Below are 25,627 nucleotides of genomic sequence, written 5' to 3' on the forward strand. Positions count from 1 at the left end.
GGTGAGGAAATCGCCTGAGGCCAGATGGCCTGACCCTGCGCCAGGCTCAGGCCACCAGCAGGGGACGGAGCTGGGACCAGGTTGGTGCCCAGCCCCCTGCCCGCCTGCCTGTCGTCTCTGCCTTGGCCTCCTCATGACCTCTGCAAACTTGCTCCCCTTAAAAAAAAGACTATTCTGGTTGACATCTAGCTTTTCACTGTAATACGAGTATCATGGAATAGTTTGTTTTGGAGTGGTAGTGGGAAGTAATTAAGAGGGAAAAGATGAAGAGGGTTTTTATTCTAGAAAGCTGCCTTATGTCCCCAGAGCTGAGCCTCCTGTCATCATCATTGGCTCAAAATAAATTCCATTTCAAATGTGACTTTTCCCCCAAGCCTTCCACAGACTTGAGCCAGACGGGTTTGAAGGGGAGTGTGAGCTATTATTATCACGGGCTGAGGTTCTCCCCACTCACTGTTGGAGGGCGAAAAAGGTGAAAGAATCTTCTCTGGTGGTGGATTTGCACCCAGCCGTCTGCAGGTGTCCACAGCCGCGGCTCGCAGGCTGCTCCGCTGCGGGGCCCCGCGGGCAACACTGTCTCCCCCTTTGACAGGCTCGCCCAGCCCACCGCCTCTGAAAGAAAGGAGAAGGGGTGACCACACAGTGCTCTGGGCCCTTGGTACCTGGGGCCTCCGAGTCTCTGGGGACCCAGACACAGCCCCCACCTCCCCCTGTGCAGGAAGGGAGCCCCTGGATCACCTACCTTCCTAAGCAAATGGGAGCCTATAACACAGGCCCTTCAAGATGGTCCCCTTAACAACCAATGAGGTTTGTATCCATTCTACAAGGTGGGTTACATTCTGTTAGAGTGAACAGTGAATTCCAAGAAACTGTCTAAATAATTTAATTATGTTGGAAGTTTCTGTAGCAAATGTTTTCAGAGAAAAAAAGTCTGAATCTTGGATATCTTGGATGTCTTTGAGGCCACAGAAGTGTTTTTACTGTAAGGATATTTGCTAGACCGCCGTGTTAGAGGGATAGCCTGGGTCACGATGTCAACACGTGCTCTGGCCCACGGAGCTCCACGGGCCCCGCCCCTGCCCCAGACTCCTTCCAAGTCCCCCCAATGCCTGGAGTCAGGAGCTGGATCAGGAGCTGGCCAGGTGTTCCTCACATCTGGCTGATCGATCAGATTGATTAGCTGGACTTAATTATCCACCAAGGATTCCTGGAGGGCTTCCCATGGGAAGCACCTGCATGGATACTGTGACAAATTCCCCAAACGTAAGACAAGGTTGGTGCCCTTGAGGTGTTCACAGTCGGGGCAAAGGAGATGCATGCAGTGCACACTCCCGAACCAAATACACAGCTGCACCTGCTTAAGTGCTCACTGTGTGACTCTAAGTGCCATCCAGTCTGTCTGCTGAGTGACCCATCTTTCTAGGCCCCAGTGGAGACTTAAGTCGGCCTTCCCTTCCACCCCTACCTTCTCCAGGCCTCAAAGTCCTTTGCATGTATTGTGCAAGTTTTGCTATAGAACCTTATCACTGTGTTATATGTGGGTTGTCATCTCTGTCCCTTTAAGTGTTTTTGAGCTCCAATGTCCATCTTGCGACTGTTCCTGGCACACAGTCTTAAAGAAATTTTAGAATTGCTTATCAGATGCGTGATGTGAGTTAAGGACTGGGGCTAGAGAACCCTTGGCTGGCTGCCCGTCTGTGCAGGATTCTGTAACACGGTGAGGCGCGCAGGTAAAGGAGCTGCTCCAGGGGCCTGGAGGTCAGGTCGCGGCACACTCAGCCTACGAACCCCATGGGGAAGGAAATTAGAATCGTGAGGGTTCCTCCTCTGTGCATAACTTTGGGGTCAGAAAGTCTGGTTTGGAGCAGCTGGAGGTGGAAACAGGCCCTGTTGGGCCCCCGCCTCAGCTTCATCTTTAGGAGAATTGATGTTTGCGTTTTACTTTCCTCCAATACGTCCTTAACCCCCAGACACCCTTTGTACTGACCCAAGCTGCGTGATGAGGGGGAGGGGCAGGAGGCGCTGTCGGAGGGTCCTGTCCTTTGCTTAGTGAGAAACCATCTATTAGAAGCTGACAAATCAATAAAGGCAATTTAAGCCCCTTTCTTGGAGTCGGTGTGACTTACAGGAAGGCAGTGGGGCAGCGCCCGGGTGGTGCCATGAGCCCCAGGCTCCTTCCCCTCTGCAATTACAGCAAATTTGCCTAATGCACTAAGAGCCGATGAATCACGCTGACTGGTGATGGGATGGAGAAGGCGAGAGTGAAGATGTCGGATGCTGGCAGATGCCCTGCTAACCTTGGTTTTAATTAGGTTTGAGTGAATAACAAACAAAACAATCTTTCATTTGTGACAACCATCCGTAGTGAAACAAAGGCCCCTCGGTGCCTGTTCAAATGAGTGATATCCTGGGTCTGAGGGACACCCATGCAGCTCCTCCCCTGGACGCCCCATCTCCTGAAGGGCCGGGGCTCTGCTCGGCCACTGGTGGATTCAGACCCATTTTCCCCAAACTGCAGCCCAGGTTAACACCTCTCAAGTGTCTACTCGCTCCGTGCAGTTGGACAGGAAGCCTGTGTGGTGAGACCCGTTACCATCAATCACAGGGGAAGTCATAGCATTACTGGTCTTAAATTTCAGTCAGAAATTCTATAAAATAACTGGACTAGATTGATCAAAACTCCCAAGGTCCAAAAGATAATGGGACGTTAGGGATTGTTCCAGATTCGAAGTGGTAGAGACGCCGTGACCACTGAAGGGTCCCCGTGGCCCGGGGTTTCGTCTGCCGGCACTGCTAGAACAATGGGACAGTCAGGCGACGTCCACGAATCAGCTGAAGTGTTGTTACGATGCTCACTTCCTCATTCTGGTTGCTGCCCTCTGTAAGAGAATGTCCTTATTTTTAGAAAACTCACCCTGGAGGGATAAAGTGGCATCCTTATCTGCCACTTATCTCACATGGTTGCGAAAAAAATGTATCTAGCTAGCTAGCCCTCAGAAGCGACCAAGGGAACATGTCAATGGCGTGTGGGATCTGAGTGAAGATCACTGGGGAATTCTTTCTGCTAATTTTGCATCTTTCCTAAGCCTGAAACCATGACAAAGTAAAAAGTAATAATAATTTTAAAAAAAGCCAATCGCCAAAGAGATGGCTTTCCCTCTTTCCAGCCGCCCCCTGTCCAGACCATGGCAGGTTTGTGATTCAAGTGTGTAAATACATGGGAGCTGTGGGACCCGAGGCTGTGCTCTTGACGATGGCATTCCTTACATGATGAGGTTACATGTTGCACAAGGAGCCACGGACAAAGGACGCGGCCAAGCTCCTCTCTGGCTCCAGCACTCCAACCTGCTGATTTCATGAAGTAGGGGAAAACCTCTTGCAGTCTAAGGCCTTTAAAACCACCAGGAAGGGCCACCTGCTCTGCTAAGTCCACACCCGGCCAGCGGCCGCCTCACCCCCTGCGTGGGCACATGTGCAGGGCTTCCCGCCTGGAGCCCGAGGCAGTGATGTTCCCCCTGACCTCAGACGGCCACCCCGCACCTTCTCCCAGGCTAATCCCGGCTCGGTCCTGCTGAGCTGATGGACTTCTCCAGGTTCCCAGGACTAAGGCTGTGAGAACACACTCAGGTAAGATGCAAAGGGTTTGTGCAGCCACTCAACACAGCCCCATAGGCAGGAGGATAAACTAGACATGCATTTTCCAACACCAATCTCCAAAACTATAATTCTGGAACAATTTTAAAAATATGTCCTCCATTATAAAATATCCTTTAAAAAATATTTAACAACCAACTGCCATCAGTTCTGAGTTTCTGTGGATTCAGAGACGAGACCATCTGTCTGGAATGGCTGTGGCACCGTCACAGATGCTCAACAGGAGGCTGGTGGTGCCTGGCAATGACCCCCGGGTGCTTAGCCCCACGCCGCTGATCAGGGGCCGGTTCTCCTTAGAGGCGGGAGCTACGAGGCAGATTCTGGTCAAGAAGGGAGCAGTGGGCTCAGGGGGGGTGGGCGGCAAGTGCTCTAGGACATGTATTTTGTTTTTGTGCAGCAGGCAGCTGTGGCTGAGGGAAGCTGGTTGATCCTTTCTCCTCGTCTTCTCTGTTATCAGAATCCCCAGTTTTGCTTGTAAATAAAACTCGCCGTCTCCCCAGCCTGTCCTAAACCAAGGTGGCGTGTGCACCAGCTCTGACAGGCTACAAGGAGGCATTTCAGGAAAGCTGTTTTTCCTGATAAAACGTGGATTCGGCTGGCATCTCCGCCCTCTGCCCCTTGCCCTGCCTATGCCTGGGAAGTGCAGGGCCAGATGGCGGGGCCGTGAGCAGGAGAGCCATCAGCGCTGGTACGCAGGCTCTGGGGGACCGGGGCTCCTGGCCGCTTCCTGGACTACCTCCAGACACGTCACCCCCCGGGAAAAGCAGCTCCTCGTGGCGAGCTTCTTGCCACATGCCCTGAACACAGCCCCCGACAGAGACCTGATACCCCCACCCCACCCCAGGCCCCAGCCCTTGTGATTTCCAGTGGCTCTGACTTCACACCCAGGGCAGGTCACCTGCTCCCAGGGCGTCTCATCCCCTAGGCTACAGCGTTTGATGGCCCCGTAACAGTCTGAAGAATCAGGACTTTGGTCCCCGAGGCACAGACTCCCTCCCTGTGGATCTGGGGTTATGACGGCCTGGAGTCTGGAACTGTGGCCATGTGTCTGTCACAAGGAAACCTGTTGCAATGGAAGCGACAGCTGGGGCTGCGCTGCCTCCAAGGGAGGAAGGGGTCGGGTCCTCAGGCCCCCATTTAAGCCCCTATATCCAGCTGTGCCTACGGCAGCCCCGGCCTAGGACATTCTCCTCCTACAACCAACACACCACCCTGTTCTGTGAACTAGTTAGGGTTTTCTTGGACCAGGTAATATTTGAAAAATCCCTTCAGAGGCCCACAGAGGGTACAAGCTGGCTGGGGACAGATTCTTGGCAGCCGCTCTTGGGGTGCCTGGAAAGGGCCTGACGGCTGGTGCCCTGGGGTGTGATTTTTTTAGGAGCAGAAGGCTTGGTTTAAGTTCTAAGTCTCTGTCAGTATCATTTGTCATCCCAGTTGGACGACCCACATTTTGATGTTTGGGCCCAGGGAGAACCGTTCTGTCAGCTCTGAAAATGAGACCTGTCTTGGAGAAAAACAGGGGGTCTGTGCTGCTCGGCCTGGGAGAGGGAGCGCAGGCTAATGGAATGTCCTGTGGTGAGTTATCTGCTCGTCTTTCAGGAAACACAATCACCAGGGACAACACGCACATCCATAAAATCATCTCTGACTCCATCTTAATTCCACAAATGACTGTCAACTGGGTCTGGAAGGAGTTATCTTCAAACTAAATCTACCTGGCAGGCTGTAGGGCAGGCTTTCCAAGTATACCTCATAAATGGTCCGAGAACGTTCCAAGTGAAATGCCTTGAGATGCACTTTTTGTGTTGCTTTAACCCGGAGGAGATAAGATAAGAGGGAACAGTGAGGCCCAGACGGCAGGGAAAAGACCATGTGCTATGGACCCAGGTCTCTTCTGACTTAGTATCTTCTGGGCTGGGCCACCCGGAGAGAGTATGGTGCATTTGCTTTAGCAAAAAATGGGAGCCGTGATCCCTGACAAGCCGTGCCAGACAGGCCCTGACGTGCTGCAAGTCCCTTCCCTTCTTAAACCATCCTGAGAACAAACTGTGCTTCCGAGGTTAATATGGCCTCTCTTCTGAGCCCACCACGTCTTTAGTTCATTGTCTCGGGGTCAGCTCTGAGCCCCAGGAATCCACATGTCCCTGTAGCGTTAGGGTTTTTATCACCTCTTTTGGCCTTTGGGATGGCAGAGGTGGCAGCCGATGCGGGCATGGAGTGAGCTGGGCCTTCCCTCCTGTCCCTCCAGCACGGATCCAGGCAGGGACTAACCCCGCTCTCCAGGGCCACGTAGAAAAGGCTGGGCTTCTGGAATGACCTGCATAGCTTTCCTCCTCCCAAGCTTTTCTTGGATTTGACCTGTCCCCATCCTCTTCCAGGCCTCTCTGCTTTCTGCCTGCCACCGAAGGGCCGGCTGCCGGGGAAGGAAGGGCTCTGACAATCTGGAACCAAACAGGTGATTCTGCCCCTTCCTCCCCACACCTGTCTGAAGTCCTCATTAATAGACAAGCACGTTGTTCAATTCAACTGGACATCACAAGAGGCTGAGGGTGAGGGCTCCTTTCTCCAACACCTTAGCGACGTGCCTGGGCCGTCAACAGGGACCTAGCCCTCCCTGCAGGGAGGAGGCCCCATGTCATAGGTCAGTTACCGGGGCTCAGAGAAGGTGGCACACTGGCCAGGGCCACCCAGCTTGTGACAAAGCTGGCCTCTGACTCAGACGTCAGCATGCAAACCCTCTCTCTCCTCTGCCAGCCTGTGCCCCCCAGGAACTGTGTGGCCAGAGCAGTTGGGCCTGTGGGGCACATGGCAGTGTGTGGGGGGACGCTGCTCTGATCAGGCACATGGCCCCTTTCGCACCTGACACTATGGAGGTGCTGTGGGCACAGGGCGAAATTGTGCTCCCCACCCCACTCTTACCTTCCCGCTCTTGAAAGCAGAGAAAAGAGCATTAGTGCCTTTCTCTCTGACCCAGGTCACAGCTGCAGAAGGGCACGTGGGATAGAGGCCTGCGGCCCTGCAAATCCTCGGCTGTTTTCCTGGACTTGAGTCACGTCTCTGCTTCAGGAAGGTGTCATTCATTGGGTGCGAGAAATGAGCAAATGCAAGCCCAGTGTGGTGTGGAGCTCCCCAGAGAAACCGGGCTTCCTGGCCACATCTGCAGGCACGGTGGGCTGGAAGCCCAGACAAGGGGAGGTGTCGGAGGGCCTGGGGCTTGAGAGCACTCCCTGGGAGCTCTTAGGGACCAGCTTAGTGCCTCACTGGGCTACAGGCTCTTTGAAAATGCCCTTAGTTGGATCAGGAAGGTTTTGTCTTCGAATAAGTTTTCTCAAGTTGTAATAGATGTGTGCTTTGAGACCAGCGTTGGGCTCAGTCCCTGGGGCAGTTGCCCTGTGGAAGTGGACAGAGGTACATGGTGGCAGGAAAGAAATTAAATCCAAGGCTGTTTTTGTGTGCCTGTCCCGGAGGTGGTGGGCCCTGCAAGATAGCTGGCGTCACGAAGGTGGTGATGCTGTCTGAGAGCCCGTGGGTGACAGAGGCCCCTGCCGCACGGATCCAGTCCTAGCCTGCAGTTCAGCAGGGGCTGCCCAAGAAGTGCCCGCCTGGGGCTGGAGGTGCTCAGGACTGTCTCCCTCCGTTGTTCCTGGGACATATGCCCAGGCACCGAGGAAGCCTGGCCACAGCTGATGAAGACCAGGGGGTCTTGTGCTGGAGCCAGAAACAACCCGCCTCCAGGGTGGCAGGACATAGGTTTTCATTTTTGTATTGTTTTTATTATGTTTTTTTCACTTAAAATTTTTTAAATTAAAAATTGTATATATTTAAGGGGTACAATGTAATGTTTTGATATACATATACATTGTGAATTACAGGTAATTAACGACCAGCACCTCAGTTACCAGTGTGTGTGTGTGTGCGTGCATGTGTGTGCACACATGTATATGTGTGTATGTTTGTGTGTACATGTGTGTGCATGTGCATGTGTGCATGTGTCTACGTATGTGTACGTGCATGCATGTGTGTGTGTGTGCACATGTGGTGAGAACACTTGAGACCCAGTCTCCTGGCTAACCGCGGGTAGGCGCTACGGTGCCATTAGCTGTGGGCCCGTCACTATGCACCAGGTCCGGAGCACCCGTCCCACGTGACTGATACTTCACACTCTCTGAGCGACATCTCATGTCCCCCGCCTCCCCGCACCCACCCCCGGCAGCTCCTGCTCCGCTCTCTGCTTACATGAGTCTGACTTTCTTAGGTTCCACGTGTACAGGGGACCGTACGACTATCCTTCCATGTCTGGCTCATTTCACTCAGCGTAACATCCTCTAAGTACATCTGTGTTCATGCAAATGGCAGTATTTCCTTCTAATAATAATATTAACTATTACAATAATATAAATATTAAAGGAATAAACAGTGGACGCTTAGGTTGTGTCCGTATCTTTCTTGGCTATTGTGAAAAATGCTGCAGTGAACATGGGTGCAGACATCTCTGAGATCCTCATCTCATTTCCTTTGGCTACACACCCAGAAGTGGGATAGCAGGGTCATGTGGGTGATACACCAACCCAGTTGGAACCTCTCCTTTGCCAGGTGTGTCTAGGAGTACAGAGACTGGACACTCACCCCAGCTCAGGCTGTTATGCCGGAGGGCCCTGACCTAGAATCCCTGAGGTTGCAGCATGTCCTGGCCCCAACGCACTGGACTGCTGAGGGACTGTGTGTCTGAAGCAGCGTCCTGGGGTATCCCAGGACCCCTGGCCAGCTGGCTGTCGGTGGAGGCCCGTGCTGGACTGCTGAGGGACTGTGTGTCTGAAGCAACGTCCTGGGGTATCCCAGGACCCCTGGCCAGCTGGCTGTCGGTGGAGGCCCGTGCTGGACTGCTGAGGGACTGTGTGTCTGAAGCAGCGTCCTGGGGTATCCCAGGACCCCTGGCCAGCTGGCTGTCGGTGGAGGCCCGTGCTGGGAGGAAATGGCAGCGTCAGGAGGAGGAGGACCCCACACTCCATCAGGACAAATCTCTCCTGGACTGGAGCCTCTCATCTTTTGACCAAGACGCTCAAAGGCCACTCTCTCTCCTCTTTCGTCTGAATCCCTTCCCTAGCTATTTCCCTCGCATCCCTGAGGCTCCTCTAACTGTACAGTCCGTGACTGCAGAGGCCTCCTAAGGGCGCCACCTCCATCGGTCCTTCCCCTCAGCTGGCTCTGGAAGGCTCCTGAGCCCCAGGCCCCTGGGCCAACCCTCCAAACGCCTCTGAGCAGACCTCCAGCGAGATCCCCCGGAGGCGCTGCGGGGCTGAGCAGACCACTGAAGGTGCAGAGCACCTCAGGACTGGGGCTCCCTGACCTGCCCGCATGGACCTGCCAATCCAGGATCCATCCTTCTGAGCAGTAACAGCAGAGCAGTGCCAGCCCTGGACGCTGGAGCTGGAGGGATGTCCCGGGTCCCTGCTCGGCTCCAGCTGCCAGCCGCCCACCCGTCCGAGGGCTCTAAGGTCAGGCATGCATGCTGCCTTCCCCTCACTCACCAGGCAGAGCTGGCCACTCTCCAAAGGGTCTCAGCCCCGGAATCCAGACTCGTCTCCTCCGCATCCTCTCCTGCTCCCCAGAGAGCTTTGATCAAAGTGAGAAGTTAACGGGTTTCATGGAAGCATAGTCGTGTGGAAAGCCTCAGAGACATAGTTAGCTTATCTGTCAGGAATTTAAACCTAGAGGCTTTCCAGAAATGGCTGAGCTGGGAAATTGACCCCCAACTTCCTGGCCTTTTGCCAGTTAGAGGAGGCCTCGCCTCACAGCATCATCCTCCGAGAGTCGGTCCCACCACCCAGGGCCCTTCTCCCAGCTCCGGACATCCTGTGAGGGTCTGGGTCTACCCGTTAAGCCTGAGGTGTGCTCAGAGGTCTGTCCAGTCCCTGGGTCTGAGCCAGTGGCTCGTCATCCTTCCCCTGCACACCAGCAGAGGGTGGCATTTGCTGTCTGGATGAGTAAGAGGTAAAGTGAAGGATTCTGGTTAAGGGCTCAGGAATCCTTGAGTGGTGAAGAGCATTGTGTTGATAGCCAGGCAGTTCTGTGTTCCAGTCCAGGCACCTGACAATGCTGGGCAAGTTACTTAACCACCCTGAGCCCTGGCTTGCTTGCCTGTCAAGTAGCAGCAATACTGTCCACCCTCGGCACTTTCATTGTGAGGAATAAGTGAGCCAGTCCAGTAAAATACTCACTCTGTGCTTGCCACAAAATTAGAACTAAAAAAACTATAGCTAGTATTAATTATTTATTAAAAGGACCCTGAATTTTAGAAGTAGGCTTCAAATGCCCAGGAATTTCAGTATAAAGGGTCTACTTACCTGCTGTAACATAGGAGCACCTGTCTCCCTCCCCTGGAGGGCATACAGCAAGGTGGCACCATCTCGTCCCTAGGGTGCCCAGCCCCACCCTCCTTCCCATGTCCCCACCAGAATATCTGCTGGAATTCCTCTGCCCCATTTATCAGGAAGCCTCAGGGCTAGAAGAAATCTTTAATTTTATCTCCCTTTCCTCATAAATGGTTCTTAACCACTTCTACAACATCTTCTCTAAGACCTCACCTTTTGTATATTTAAACCTCTTAATGACGTGCTATTCACCAAGCCACCCAGCCAGACAGCCATTCATCCATCTGATAAATAGTAATAGATTACCAGATATGCCAAGCATATGATAACGTGCTAAGGACAAGCCAGCGAGAACAGGACACACACAACTTTCTCTCTTGTGAGTCTAGTAGGGAGAGGCTAATACTTAACATGTGATAGCACAAATATTTAATTACAATCATCACTAATGGGATTGGACAACCCATGTCAGCTGGGAATGCCCACAGTCTAGATAAAACCAGCTCGTATCCCCAAACCACTTTCTGCTCTTCCCAGGATTTCCAGGTGTGGGAGTGTCCTAGGTTCTCATGGTCAGATCTGGGGGGGCCAAGCTCTCTCCTCAGCTGATAGACCTCCCAATTCTTTCATATGTTAACAACTGTTGGTGTCACACACCATATCACAGGATGGGAAACTCCGCTTCATCCTCCATTTCCAGGAAAATTCTGCTTATACTGTAGTAATTGGTTACTGGACATACAAATGTATGTATAAAGATGTAAGTTTTGACACAAGACACATAAAATGTGTGTAGGGGAGACTGTAAAAACATAGGGGTTTTGTATGTGTTTGAAGTTACATTGTTACTAACTTTAAAATAGACTGTTATAAATATAGGGTTCTGTGGAAGCCTCAGGGTAACCACAAGGCAAAAGTATACAGTAGACACACAAAAGAAAGAGCGAGAGGAATCACAAAACAACCTACCAGAAAACAATTGCCAAAATGGCAACGCTAAGTCCATATCCATCAATAATTACTTTAAATGTAAACGTACTAAATTTTCCAATCAATAGACACAGAATGGCTAAATGGATAAAAAAGAAAATAAGACCTGATCCTCAAGGCGTTTTCCTAAGCGGAGGACTTTCCACCTGGGAAGCAGTGTGCTGTGCTGTCAGTTGTTAAGTACATTTTCACCCTGATCATGCAATGAAAAGGTGCAGATTTCATGCACACATATAATGGGATGGGGGTGCCTGCCTTAATTTAGGGGTTAAAGAAGGTGAAGGACAAGAGTTGGCTTAAAAAGGTGGAAGGGGAGACAGAGGACTTGAACAACCCATGTGGCTGGACCCGGGAGTGAGGGAGTGTGGAGATGAGGCAAGTGCCTCCCCATGGGAACCGATTTCATTTCCAAAAGCCCTTCAGAGAATCATCTCCAGCGCCGTCCGCCTGTCGCTTCCACCCCGGTTCTGCTCCCTGGGGCTGCCCAGAGAGCATTGCCCTGATGGCAGTTCTCTGACCCTCCACCTGGCTGGTGAGATTCTCAACAATAACACAGTTTTTAAAAAATTTCTTGAAATGTGGCCCTCCAAATACTGGGCTAGCCAGTTCCTTGTGCCCATCCCTGTGCCTGCTTCCATGTGGGAACTCATGGAATGAGCCAGCCTCTGATGACTCCTTCTTTCTGCACTTTGCTCCCTGGGGATCGGAGCACTGGGGTGGGATCAGCCACCTACACGGAACCTCTGGCCTCCCCGGAAGCTTTGATTACAGTAAGATTCCTGTCACTGCGAACTTCCCAAGCTGCCTTAACCTTCCTGACAAAGGGGCTGCCCCAGCCTCCACTGAGCCTCTGTGAGCCTTATGAAAAGGCACCCCAGGGCCAATGCGGTTTGGCCTCAGGGATTTGCTGCAGTTCAGTGCCCCTGGACCAGACCCCTTTGTGCAGGCTACAGACTGCCCCCCAAACACGGTATCCTGGCCAGTAACAGGCCCGAGGGCAGCGAGGAGCCTGTGAGCCCAGCTCACTGACCAGTTGGAGCTCGAGCTGGTCTGGGCTGCATTACTGCCTGTGTCTCCTGGCTCACGGTTTAGGCAGAGCCAAGCCCACCACCCAACGGAAGAAGCCTGGGTCAGCCGGACAGGATGCAAAGGGACAACACGTGCCTCTTACTAGCTGCACAAACACGGGCTTTCAGAAGCCTGTTCTGTCATCCGTAAAGTGGGGATGGAAATTCCTTCACGGAGGGCTGCTGTGGTGGCTGAGACCGGCGGGTGCAAGCCACCCGGCTACGCCGGCACATCACACGTGGTCGCTGGGCACCCGCCCGCAGCCAAGGCAGAGAAGCAGACCTGGGCGGCAGTGCGGTGGTAACGCCATGTGAGCGGAGAGAGCGGCAGGAGTGGGAGGCCGTGGAGGCCCCTTCCCCTTCCTGTGGCTCACGAGGCTCAGGTCAGCCTGCCCCAGTGGGGAGGAAGCCCCCACTCTAGACAGCCCACACACTGGGGGTGGAGGGCGGCCTGGTAAGCACGTGGCTCCTGAGAAATCCGTCATGGAGTTTAACAAAGAAAAACAGGAGCTGCCCTGGGCAAATATCAAAGTCAGAGCTCTTGTAGCGTAAAGATTTGGGGATGAGTCCTGGCAGAGGGGAGAAGGGTCAGGGTGACTGCCAAGTGGGGGGCCTTCCGGGGCAGACAGCTATACTGACCTCACTGTGAGGGCACCGGGGCCCCACCCAGGGGCCACTACCTCAACAAGGATGGGGAGAAGTCAGCTAAGGCACTTCCGGCCACACCACCTGCAGTTTCCCACCCTGCCTGAGGCTGAAATCGATTCTTCCGTCCCCGGGACCCTGACCCGGGCTTTGGAGAACTGAATGGCTTGCACGGGGGGTCAGGTAAGTGCCTCTGTATTCACTTATTAAAACAAGATGCACTGAACACCTTTTAATTTCAGGCACTGTGCTAAACACTGAAGTTAAAAATATAAATAAGAGACAGGCAAATCCCCATTTCATTATTATGAATGTGTAAGCATGTGTAAAAGTGTGTGTGTGTGTATTTAGTGTTCATCTTTGTGAGTTTGTGTATGTAAGCAGCTGTGTTTGCATGTGTTTTCATGTATGTATACATAAGTCTGTGTATGTGTGTGTGTCTAAATGTAGGTATTATCTGTGCAAATCTGCATGGGTAGGCTGAGTGTGTGCTTCTGGGTGCACCCTCTTCTTTAAGAACTAAGAAGAAACATACAAAGCATCCTCTGTGACGGGTCTGAGGTCCAAGTGTACAGACAGGGGGAAGCCACTGTGGAGGGGCATTTTGCTCCAAGGATGCTGGGAGCCAGGAACTCACGTGACCTCACATCACTCATGCCAGGTAGAGTGGGGGGCCCCGCAGAGCCCGGTCAGGGCAAGCAGGAAGCCAGGACCCAGGAAGGCAAGACCAGAGGGAAGGAATTTGCCGAAGCCTGGGACTAGAACCAGCAAGATGTCAGAACTCCCAGTGAGAATGGAGGGCTTGGCAGTCATTGGACGACTGAGGGATTCAGAAGGACTGAGTGGACAGGACACCACCTGGTCCCGGCAAACAGGGCATGCTCCCCAGCCACTGGAGCACCACGGGGCTTCTAGACAGAGGCCGCTGAGGCAGGGCCTCGTTGGCATGTCCCAGCTGGCCAGCCAGTGAAGACGGAGACTGTGGAGGGGGACGGAGAAAGGGGTGCTACTCAGACAGGACGCTGGGCCCCCAGAGGCCTCTGACCTTTGTCTATGTCCTCAGCATCATTTGTCACTCGGATGGACTTCTTTGAAATTTATGCCCATGTAATATCAGTTTTATCATACAGAGAATCACAGGAGAGAAGGGAAATGGAGCCGATCCCAGTGCTTCTATGTCATTTGCTGACTGGAGCTCAGACGAGGGGAGGGAAAGCTCGCTGGTCACTACCCAGCAGTGACAATGGTATTTGGGTTTCTGCCGCGACAGCAGCCACTCTGGGGAGAGACCGACAGCCTTTATCTTGGTGTCCAGGAACAGAAGCAGACGTGGTGTCTTCTGGGAGCAGAGATAACAGCATCAATGGGGGAGCTGTGCTGGGCAATGGCACGGGGGCTCTCCAGGCTGTAGCATTTGGAAAGAATTCAGCCTTACCTCGCACAGATGCCGGAGGGCTGGTTTCTGGGCTGTGGGAGGGATTCGGGGGCTCCTTCCAATCTCTTCTGCCAGGAGCCGATTTCCTGGGCTGCAGACTTGGCTCGGCGTGTTGGGCTGCTGGGGTCTGACAGCAGCAGGGCCTGGAGGAGGAGGCTGGGGTCTGGGAAGGTCCCAGCAGTGACGTTTCTTCCCCAGCCCACTTGCTGTGAATGCACATGTCTTACCCAATGAGAGATAGTAACGTGCTCATTGGTGAAGCGCCAGCTGCAGTCCCACCAACCAGGTCAAGTACCCCCCGTGGGCCAGGCCTCGGACCAGTCACTGGGCATGTCGGCTGCGGGTACCAAGCCAGAGGCACCACAGCGCTGCACTGAGGAGGCAACTGTGGGCAGATGCTCCAGGGAGCCCTGAAATCCTAACAGCTCCCGCCTCGTAGGACTGTGACAGCATCGAGTGAACTCCTGGACCTCAGCCCGCGCCGTGCACGGCTCACTGGTGTCTGATGTTCCCGATCCGGCCACATCTAGGAAATGGAGATGGCGTATCCCCACGGCCCTGGCTTGTGATGAAGAGTGTGTGAGGCACTGCTTATAAAACGCTCTGCTTATGACTTGGCAGACAGTGAGCCCTCGATAAATATCAGCAATTCTTATTGCTGATTAAATCAGCCCGCACGTGGGGCCAGGCCCAGACAGCAGGGCCATCCTCGCCGGTCGAGCCGTCTGCTGGCCCCTCCTGGCGGGGAGGCGGGTGGGCAGGCTGAGTGTGGTCACATCCTGACGGTGCTGCAGAGATGCATCTGATCTCCTTGCAGACTCCAGGCCTGGCTGAGTGGGAGGGACTCTCTTATCGACCCAGGGAGGCATCAGACTGAGGGGGCTGCTTTCTTCATCAAAGAAAACTGCCTGCGCCTCTGAATCCCCACTGGGTGCGAGACAGAGGAGGCGTGGGCAGGCGCGGGCAGGGGGCCAGGGGAAGCCGGGAGTGTGCGTGGGCGGTGCCGATGGCTGGGATGCTTGCTGGAGGCACACACCCGCCTGGAGCCTGGCTGGGGCTGGCTCCCTGCCCGCACCGTGAGGCAGCCTGAGGGTGCCCCAGGCCCTCCCCGGCCCGCAGAAGACTCCATCTCAGGAAGGGCCCTGGCAGAGCAACACGGCAGGTGCGGTACCCGTGAGCCCTGGGCTTGAAGGTCTGGGCACCATGAGCTCCCTTACTCCTCTGCGTGGGGACACAGTGGGGGCCACGCTTTTGCTCTGGGGACAGCCATGGGGCCCCGCCTGGGTGAGGGCGCAGGAACTCTGTCCCCTGCAGCTGGTATCAGCCATCCCCCAGTCCCAGGCCAGCACTTCCACCATTGCCCAGTGCCCATTTTCATTCTAGCACTTTGCCAAGAGCAAACTCAGTCACATCTCAGTATCGTGCCACCTTCTAAAGCCTCCTCTGTTTTCCACCTGCTAAATGGGGAACTTGTCACCAAGAAGGGCTGCTGTCCTGAAGGTGAGTGAGATACACGCTGTGGCAGGCAGCACTGGGCCACCTGGGTCTCCTTTAAGACAGAACCGCTGCCCACCTACAGGGAGGGCACTCAGCCCCCAGCCTGGGGGCCTCAGCCTCCAGCCCCCAGCCTCCGGGCTCCAGCCTCCAGTGAGGAGGTGAGAGCGCCCCAGGACAGCCCAGACGGTGGGGCCCAGGCTCCCCACTGAGCCTCTGCCAGCAGTGGGGTGGTTTCCTGACTTGCCCGACCGCCTTGCCGCAGTCCTCTGGCCGGAGAGAGCGGCCGGACTGCGGCTGTCCACCACTCCCAGGGCGCAGCTGCTTCGGTTGCCAGCTGGGATGTGTGAGGCGAAGGAGAGCCAAGGAGGCCCCCCATGTGCTGTCCCTCGGGCCCCAAGGCCGCCTCCTCTGCTTCTTCTCCCACCTCTCAGGGCCGCCTATGGTGACAAGGTTGTTCGCTGCACGTAATAGGGAGAACGGGGAAGGTACGTCCACTCACCGTCCCAGAAGCGGAAGCCTTACTGTCCTTCAAGCCTCTAGTGTTACACCCGGTCTCAGAGCGAACCTCGCGCAGACCGGGTCCAGGCTGCCTCTCCCTCCTTAGCTGGTCTCACCAGGCTCCCCCGTAGGGCGCCCACGCGAGCTGAGCCGGAGGCGCTGGCGCGAGAGTCCCAGCGCTATGGGCCAGGCAGCTCCCTTGTGCCTCCTGGGCCTCCTTGTCCTGACTCCGGGTCCCCGCGTCCACACTGCCGTGGGTCGCTGCTGGGCCTGCCCAACGTGGGGAGAGGCAGGCTCACACTGGTCAGCTCCGGCCGCAAGGCCCCGTGTCCTGCGTCAGGCGGCCGGCGACAGCAGGGGGAGTGTTCCAGGGGGCATACGCTGTGGGGGAGCTCGGGGTCCTGAGGGCCAGCCACATTCTGCGTCCTGGCCCCGGGTGTGGTCACAATGAGGTTTGCTGTGTGCTCAGTCATCAGCGTGCTTGTCTCTGTTTTCTAGGCTTTTCTGAACGTGTGGTATCATCCATAGTCAAAGAAAGTTAAATTTTTTAAGTGCTACTTTTCAAAAAAAGCTTTACTTCCTTTTCCCCTCAGCATTTTTTCCACTTTTTTTATTGTAACAAAATAAACAATAACATAAAATATCATTTTAACCATTTTTAAGTAGATAATTCAGTGGCAGTTGGACCTGTAATGTGCCACGATTGTGACCGTTGTTTCCAGAACCGGCCCAGCATGCCCAAAGGCCTGCATGCCCATGGCACCACTGCCCCCACGGCCCCTCCGCCCAGCCCTGGTACCTCTATTCTCCTTTCCATCTCTAAGAATTTGCCCATCCTGGGTACTCCACAGAAATAGGGCCATGCAATATTTGTCTTTCTGTGTTTGCATCATTTCACTTAGCATAACGTCTCCAAGTTTCCTCCAGGTCACAGCAGATTTTCATTTCTTTTTACAGCTACATAACACCCCGTCGTGTGCCCCCCACATTCTGTCTGTCCATGCTGATGGACACTTGACTGTTTCCACTTTGTGGCTCTTGTGAACAATGCTGCTGTGAACACAGGTACATGACTATCTGTCTGGGCCTCTGCTTTCCACTCTCTTGGGTTCATGTGCAGGCGTGGAAGGACTGGGTTGTCTTCTGCATTAAAGTCAAAGGAATGGGCCTCTCCTTGTCCCAAGAATTTGTGCATGAATTCCAGCCAGTGTGGGGGCTGAATACCGGAGGGCTCGTAAGGCAAGGAAGCAAGACGCTCACGGTTCGGTCACTTGTGGCCGAGTCACAGCCAGAGGGGTCCAGGATTCTTGGGTTCCGTGCTGGTTTCCTTCGCCATGACCAGCTGCCCCCGTCCCATGTCCAGTCCCTGAATGTCCCCAGGGAACAGGAATCCTTCTTGGCAGGGAAGAGAATTAACGAGGACACGTGGGAGACGTCGGAGACTCTAAAGAGGCATCTTGGGTAGGTGAAATGACAAGGCGGGGCAGGAAATGAAAAACCGACATACAGCGTGGTCCCGTCTGCCTAGGTGGGGACAGGAGGGCGCGGGCTCAGCAGAGGAGGCGGGGCGGAGGGGTGATGCGCGGCCGCAGTAGGGAAGGTGGGAGCAGAGGGGGAAGTTTGAAATTAACCACTAAAATGTTAAATGATGCAATTGCAGTGACGATTCCTCGGTGTGATATTCCAGGCTTATTCCTGGATTCTGGAAGGTCAGTCATCTCATGATGGTGGGCATTTGGCTTTGAATCAGTATCAACTCTAACATCGGGGGTTAGGCGAAATATGAATGCGGATCGTGCGCACCTCTTCAGGGTGCTGGCATGACGGTCTGGGAGAACCAGGAAGGCGTCTCATAGACGCTGACATGGACATCGGGGGGAGGAATTCCATGTTAGCCCAGAGAATGAGAAGGAGGCGGGGCTGGGCATTCTAGGAGAGGGAACAGTCTAAAAATGTCTGGAGTGCCCTCCTAGGGCCGGGCACCACTTTGCTCTCCCCCACACGTGCTACTTCCTTTCATCCTAAACCGACACGATGAAGTAGGTGTGTGTCTACTCTCATTGTTGCAGAGGGCAGATGAGGGCTCCGAGGAGGTGACTGTCCCCTGCAGGCCTGGGAGTGACTCCACAAGAACCTCCCGGCCGCGTGGGGATCCTCGCAAATGCTGGCCTCCCTGTGGCCCCAGCCCGCCCGCTGCTCCTGGGGTGCGGGCCTGCCTGGGCCTGGACCACTTGCTGCGGGTGCTGGAGCCCCGATTCCTTCCAGGCCCAGTGCTGGGGGCCTTATTCCTAACCAGAGACCTTATTCTTAGCCTGCGGCCTTTTTCCTGACATCCCACAACAGTCATCCTCTCCCCGGCTGCCAGACAGGCCAGGGCAGAGTGTCTCCGGCTTCCTCTGTGGCCCTGCGGTCCCCCTGCAAGCCCTCCCCGATGGCCCGATTCTTCAAACGCTTTCCTTGTCTCTTGGTCTTTCTTTCTTCCCTTCGGTCTCTTCTGGGGAAGGCCCACTGCCTGGCACAGCAATTGTGTTTGGAAATGAGCCTTCTGGGCAGGAGAATAACTTGCATTTTATCCCTCCCTGTCAATTCCGGTTGGGGAGCTCTGGGAGATGAAAGCTGAGACTTCAAATGGGCTTCCTTTGACTCGGGGCAGTGCTTCTCATTTCTAAGCACCTCAGTGGCACTGGCAGGAACCACATCTCCGCCAAACCCTGGGATCTCCTGGGCCTCCTGGGCCTCCCGGGCTGGGCACCTGGTGGTCCCCATCTTCACTAGATCAACAGAAGTCATGGGGTTCGATTCTCGGCAAGCATCTCTGGTTGCGGTGGCTCATTGCTCGTGGGAGGGAGAGGCCGGTCCCCCCTGGGGCACCTGAGAGGCTGGGCCTGTACCATGGCACCACACCATGCACAGCCATGCAGGGGCCCAGTGCCTTCATCTGGGGAGCAGTAGAACTCTGATGGGATGTTTCCCCGTGTGTGCGGTCCCCACACAGAGGTAACTCTGGGCTCCTGGCTGCACAGTCCCCCACGTTAAGACTCACCATGGGCTCTGTTTATCCTCAGATGGGCACGGATGTAGGTGGGAAGTGGGAGGAATCAGTCACCCACTGGTCCACACAGCCCAGCTCTGATGGGCAAACTGGTCCCCCACGTCCCGGTCTGCAGGTGCAGGCTGGGCTGGGAGGGCTCCAAACAGGCAGCGTCCAGCAGAGCTGCCCCGATCTGGCAGCCAGAGCTCCACCTTCTATCTTAGGTCTACCCCCAGACTCTCTGCCTTTGGGGCGGCTTCCTCTACTTGGGAACAGCCCATGCGTCATGGAGTCCCTGATGACCCCATATCTGCGTGTTTCCAGAGCCTGGCAGAGAGCTGGGTGCAGAGGTAAGAAATACTGCACCTGGAAGACAATTTTTGCAGACCTTGGGGTCAGGCAAGGCAGAGAGCAGATCCCGGCTGAAGGTGGGGTGTGTGGAGGCTTGACCTGGGAGAACGGTGGCTCTTCCCGCCGTGGCTGAGACAGCTGAGTGGGGTGGTCTGTGCGAAGCGCCCGGCCTGATACCTTTGTCACTGCTCACAGGCCGCACATGCTTGGAGTGGTGTGACCTGGTGGGAAGGGCCCTGGTTTTGGAAGCGGGACGACTGAGCTTAAACCCACTCCAGGCTCTTGGCAGACGTGTGATCCTGGGAAAGTCGCCACAAAGCCATCGCCTTCGCCAGCAGCCGCCAGCTGCGAAGGGCTTGCCGTGCGCAGGCGCTGACCATGGTCCCCTCGGCCTCGTGAGGGGTTACACCGCTTACCAGAGGCTTTGCTGCCAGAAGAAACAGAGGGGCTAGGAGGTCAGGTCCACGGCTTAGTCGGCCTCTGACCTCTGCAGCGCCTCACTGTACAATTCCCCTGACTTTTCTGAGCTTCTCTTTCCTCATATGCAAAATGGGGGCGATGACGACAACCTCTGAGGTTTAGGAGGAGAATTAGAGAAGGTGACACACATATGACGTCCCCAAAGAGGAATCTTTCTACTTAATGACTTCAGGAGGCAACATTTAATATAGGCAATTCCGAGATGCAATCGTCCAACGCCAACCTCGTCGGCCCTGCAGTCTGAAATGAAGCAGCGGGTGGCCTGTCACGAGCTGGCTGCTTTCTGGGAGAGACGAGAGCAGGGGGCACACGGAGGTGACGGAACCGTCCAGCCGGGACTCAAGGGGTCTGTGGAGCGGAACCTCGTGCCAGCCCCACGGCTCCGGCCTTTGTATCCACCTGCACACTCCCCCCAGGAGACGACCCCCACTGCGTCTCAGGAACGCCTTGAGCTCTCCCCCGCGTAGGGACATGCCCCTGCCGGCCTGCCCCTCTGACACCCTCAGCCCAGCGACGGTGGGGCTGCTGCCTCCCGGGACAGCCCATGCCCCACTCCACGGCAGCCCAGCTGCCCGTTCCCCAGGAGCCTCGGCCTGCTTTCCAGACGGGCCCCGACGCCCCTCTGACCTGAGGAGGCCAGAGGCTTAGACGGGCTATGACACCCTAGCCCTCCACGTGCCCCATGATGAATTCACAGAAGGGGGAAGGAAAAAGCCGCCCTGAATGCCGATGGCCCTGCAGCTGTGACGAGTGAGTCCCCAGAATTGCAATGAGCTGCCTTGGGGGAGTTTATGCCATTTGCTTTCAGTCCTATTAACAGTTATTTCTTGTCCTTATGCCATTTGTACTGAAATCTATTTTTCACTTTAGTGCTCCAGGCTTGGCTGGGGATCTTCCCTCCCCCACCCTTGCCTCCTGAGCACGTGAAGGTGCACTTTCTGCAAACACCGCAGGAAAGGGGCTCGGAGCCCCGTGGGTTTTTCCTCTTTCTGGGCTTCTCAGAGAGGAGTCATTTATTTTCCTGGGAGCGGGCAGGGGCCGCAGCTGCGCAGCCCGGGGTGTAGCTCAGGATTCGCAGGCCTCGCCGGCTCTGCAGCAGGAACTCTTTGGGTGCCGTGTCCGGGGTGGGGGCTCCCTCCTCACCACCTGCTGACTGGCTCTGGCTGACTAGGCACTTCCCCACTGGGGACTGCAGGTTCCTTAAGGAGAGGCGGGGGTGCTGTCTCCGAGGCCCTGAAGCCACCAGAGCACGTCCAGAGTGGAAGTAAAGCAGGGCAGCGTCCTCTCCATGCCTGCTGCCCCAGCCCAGGCCCTCCACCCGCTGTTTCAGGGCAGGGCACCCCGACATGCCATGCTCCAGCCTCTCCCTGCCCTGACCCTTGGTGTGGGTCTCGGACCCAGGCATGGCCGTGCCAGTCCAGCCAGGCTATCTGCTGCTCCTTGTCCATGTGGGCTCACTCCTGCCCCCCGGTTGGCGGGTGGGCATCTCCTTGGGGAAGGGCTTCCCATCCTGGTCTCTCCCCAGGAAGCTGTCCTGGGCCACTCTGGTGGCAGACACCCTTTCTAAAGCGTGGCTGTTTGGACACTGTGCATGTCCCGTGTTGATGTAACTGTGTCCTGCATGTCTGTCTCATGTGAAGGTCGTAAACAGCACCTGACTCTGAATCCAGCACACAGTTGGGTCTGTGGGATCCTCGGCAGCCGGCCCCCCCTGCGCCTCACCGCCCTCACCATGGACGGCAGGTCAGGCAGTGCGGCTCATCGGGGCTGTGGGAAAGTCAAACGAGCAGAAGCACAAAAGCAGGTGGGAGGGCCTTGGCCCATAGTGAATACTGCGTAGATGTATGTTTTCATTATTATTAACTCCAAACAGCAGAAATAAACTCAAGGGAGCTTAGCTTCTTACAGACAGTCAATCCTAAGGAAGGTCATGCAGACCTCTTAGAACCCCAAGGACAAGTATGCATTGGGGCCTCAGGGGGTGCTGATGCAGGTGCGCGTCGTGTCCCTGGTCATTCCGTGAGTTCCCCTCCCTCGGATTCTTGGTCCTCTGACAGAAACAGGCCGCCCGCGGCGCCTGTCCAGCCACACGGAGGAAGCAAGCTCTCCTTACTCATTCCTGGGGCAAACCTCCCACTGGCCCAGTTTGGGTGGCGCTCGGTCTTCATCCAGTCCACTCTGTCCCAAGGGCCGTGACCTGGTCACGTGGCACAGAGTGGCTGTGGGCTCTGCGAGTATGTGTGCATCTGGGGGTGGTCACCAAGGTCATCACGGACCGATCAGCCACTTCAGACTGTGTCTCCCACCAGAGCCGAGGGCTCCCTAGGCCTCCTTGGGTCAGTTCACCTGTGGCCCAGACTGTCTCACCGATGCGGACCCCAGGCTAGGGGTTGGGGTTAAGGTCAGGGGTTAGGGGGGCCTCAGGTGGCTAGTGCTGCTACAGGTCAACCAAAGCTGAGATGCGGACTCAGAACCCAAGGGCTGCAGCTCGCTGGGTTTGCTCAGGAATGTCTGGAGGGGGTCAGAGTCAAGAGAGTTCCTGAGCCCCCTTGGGCTTGATGCAGCAGAGGACTTTCACCCTGCAGCCCCCACCTTTCCTGCCACGTGCCAAGATACTGGCCAGTGGGAAAAAAACAGATGAGCAGCAACTGCAGTCAGAACTTTGGAAGTATGCCAGAACCAACTGTCTGTGTGCTGAGGGTCAGCAGAGGCTAGGACCACCCACTCGGCTGGGCCTGACCTCCATCCCTCACAGTGAGCTGTGTATCGGCCCCTGCACTGGGATTTTCCTGCGTACTGACTGAGCGAGCGTCAGCCGGGGTTCTGAGCCACAGGGTGCAGAGAAGGTGATGGAAGGGTGCCCAGGTCACTCGTGGGGGTTAAACCAGACTCTGCAGAGAGGGCTCTGCAGTTTTTAGGAAGCCAGGTGTGCCCCAAAGCCGACTCAGGCGGCGAGAAGAGACTCCCACAGGCGTCCTGGCCTCACCCCTAGCCAGCCTTCTTCCCCATGTTGCTACGGCAGCCTCAGCAAAGGTTTGCCCACTGCCCTGGGGCTGTGGGCATCACTCCCTTTTAAGAGGAACACAACATCCCCTTCTTAAGTAGCTCTGGGGAAAAGAGTCAGAGGTGAGATCTCTCCTTGAGTGTGGGTGCCCGTCATTGTGGTGTCATCCTCCTCCTCATTTTCTAGTGAGAACTAACCAGGTATGAGCAACAGAAACCAACCCCAGGCCAGCTTAAGGACAACAAGGGGAACGTGAGGCTACGGGGCTGCCCTGTGGCAGCGGAGTCAGGAATGTAGCCGGGCCCCAGGAAGGGCCGGGTGCTGCCAGCACGCTCTTCAGCTCCGCGCCTCCCCGCTGGTCCCCGGGCCTCCTCTCGGACCTGCAGGCCTGCATCCTGTGCTCCCGAGGAATCACCGCAGGACCTGGTTGCCCAGAGTCTGAGGTTGTGTGTTACCATCCTGGCTACCTGGAAAGCTTCATTTCTCTCTTGGCCCCATTTTAAATTCGCAGGGAACAGCTTCCCACCGGCCCATCTCAGGTCCTGGGCCTCCTGGTGACGGCCTTTCCCCTAGCGTCGGTCAGTACTGCTCGGCCGTGGGGCCCAGCTGGGCCCCTGGGTGGGAAGGAGAAGACCAGAGACAGGAGAGGTGATTGTGATCTGGGAGGAAGCCCCGAGTGACCAGTACGGACAGACACATGGTGCCCGCTGATGCAGACCCGAGGCAGGGTTGCCTGCTTTCCTCTGATTCCCACCACAGTCAGCCCAGGGAGGTGCTGCCACTCCCATTGTCCAGAGAGGGAATCCGGGGAGATCAGGGACTAGTGATCCTGGGGAATTCAAGCCCTTCTGGAATCTTTTCCTTCTGGAGCTACAGTGGCTTGCAGATTGGGTGTGTTTATTCTTCGGCGTTTGGCCCCCGCGGTCAGTGTACTTGGGGGTGTGTGTGTGCACGCACGCCCCTGTGGGTCTGTACCTACTTACTTTTTCCATGGCTGTGTGTCCTGAGGTTCCGGGAATGCTCGTATTGGTGGGGAACGTCGGCTGGAGCCCGCCAGCCTGTGTGCACCCGGAGCCAGAGGCCTGGCAGGACAAAGACGCTCTTCATCCGCCAGGAATGCAGTGACCTCACTGCGGCCCTCCTCTGCGGGCTTGGGTTTGCGTTAAGCAGAAAGGACAGCGACTGGGGTTGGGGCTCAGAGGCTGGGCCTTAGGGAGGCCTGTCCACACACTCCCCGCCCCCACTCCCTCCTTACCAGCCGCCGTGGACGGACGCCAGGAGCTCTGGTTTCGTTGCTCCGAGGCCCAGATGTGGCCGGGAGAGGAGCAGGCAGCTCGCGGGCCGGGAATGAGGAGGCCTGGCTTCCGCATGGCTCTCTCGCTGGCTGAGTCTCCATTGAGGCCGTGCCAGCACTTACGTTCCAGTTTTCCTCATCAGGAACGCGAACGGCCAGGCCGTCCGCAGGGAGCGCCTCGGGAAGCCGGCCCTCTGAGCCAGCCTGCCGCTGCCCCTCCCTCCGTTCCGGAAGGAAGACCACGGCCTGGAACGGCAAAGCGGGGGGCACGGTGGTCCCGTCCGGCACGTGTGGAGCACAGGCGCCCAGAATGAGCCCTGAGCGTGGCTGTGGGTGGAGAGGAGGGGGCGCAGGCAGGCGGTGGGTGGTGCCAGTCTTCTTGGCAAAGAGCATCAGGAGATCACCGGCTCGCGTCCCCGCCGTCGCCGGGTCTCAGCTCCCTCGGCTGGGAGGGGAAGCTGCTGGCTCGAGGGTTTCCAAGGACTGTTTCGGCCCCGACACGCTGCCCGTGACCCCAGCCTTAAATCTTTCCCCGGCTTCTCCTATGTGTTTGCTGTGAACACGACTGTTTTCTAGTCCAGATGGCCCAGTTGCTAAGGGAAGAGGAAAACCATCTGTGCGGTGCTGCGCCGTGTGCGTCGGGGTGGGGAGGAGAGCCCGGCAGGGCACTGGGTGTTGGGAAGGCACGAGGCTGAGTTCTCAGAGCCCCGGGAGCCTGTGACTGGTTGCCACAAACCGAAGCCGCCAGACCTTCAGCAGAAAACACAAGCCTGTGCCATGAACCAGAGCTGACAGGCTGAATTGCTCAAATCTTTCATATTTCAGGCCTCAGTCACCCTGTGCAACCCCAGTGCTGGACACAGATGAACCGGGGCCAGTTCCTGCCAAGCCTCCAGGCCGGCTGGGGACACCCGTCTCGGGGCTCCTGTTGGCACAGACTCCCCACCCCTTTGGTGCCACATCCCCCTGCCAGTGGCTCCTGACGTCGACCCTACTTCCGGTGGGTAACTGGGAGCCCGTGGGAGCTCTTGCCCTGGAACCAAGGGCGAACTGCATGTGCCACCAGCGTGTGACACACTCAGAGGGGTGGCCTTCCGATGGGAGGGCCACTGTGGCCCCGCCTTACAAGTGGAGTGAAAACCTGGGTTCTTTCACTGGGGTGCCTTTTCTTTATGATTTGTAAGTGGCATTTTATTAGGACACTTAAAGGAGAAGAACTGAAACCTCACGTTTGATAGCGAGCCACGCAGACACAAAGCTTCATACCACCGGTCACACACGCTGTTCGGGCGCAGTGGTGTTAACGACTG

The 25,627-nt window shown here is 56.0% G+C and overlaps 1 protein-coding gene across 6 annotated transcripts; it reads right to left on the bottom strand.

The window, feature by feature from the left end:
* Positions 1–314: 314 nt before the first annotated feature.
* LOC140850246 (uncharacterized) lies at positions 315–25,395 on the bottom strand. Of its 6 annotated transcripts, none has more exons than XM_073239985.1 (4): positions 24,279–25,395; positions 24,007–24,105; positions 9,183–9,267; positions 315–612 (listed from the first exon to the last, which is right to left on the bottom strand). In XM_073239985.1, the coding sequence occupies exons 1-4, from the start codon at positions 24,708–24,710 to the stop codon at positions 428–430; spliced, it is 801 nt and encodes a 266-aa protein (XP_073096086.1). In that variant the 5' UTR covers positions 24,711–25,395; the 3' UTR covers positions 315–427. The 6 variants fall into 6 exon arrangements, 4 of the variants coding, with proteins under 4 accessions (XP_073096086.1, XP_073096089.1, XP_073096090.1 ...); XR_012132931.1 differs by lacking the exon at positions 315–612 and adding an exon at positions 2,160–2,879 and having other exon boundaries at positions 24,007–24,173; XM_073239989.1 differs by lacking the exons at positions 315–612; positions 24,007–24,105 and adding exons at positions 2,160–2,879; positions 14,163–14,305.
* Between the last annotated feature and the right edge of the window lie 232 nt (positions 25,396–25,627).

The sequence above is a fragment of the Manis javanica genome, chromosome 6 (genome assembly GCF_040802235.1).
Source record: "Manis javanica isolate MJ-LG chromosome 6, MJ_LKY, whole genome shotgun sequence".
Classification (NCBI taxonomy): domain Eukaryota; kingdom Metazoa; phylum Chordata; class Mammalia; order Pholidota; family Manidae; genus Manis; species Manis javanica.

Coding starts and splice junctions, on each gene's coding strand:
- LOC140850246 (XM_073239985.1), bottom strand. CDS start 24,710: ATGCTCTTTGCCAAGAAGACTGGCACCACCCACCGCCTGCCTGCGCCC. Junction 9,268..24,006: donor GACACACAGCCATGGAAAAA/GTAAGTAGGTAC, acceptor CTTTGATCAAAG/CTCTCTGGGGAGCAGGAGAG. Junction 613..9,182: donor AGAGTGGCCAGCTCTGCCTG/GTGAGTGAGGGG, acceptor CCTTTCTTTCAG/AGGCGGTGGGCTGGGCGAGC.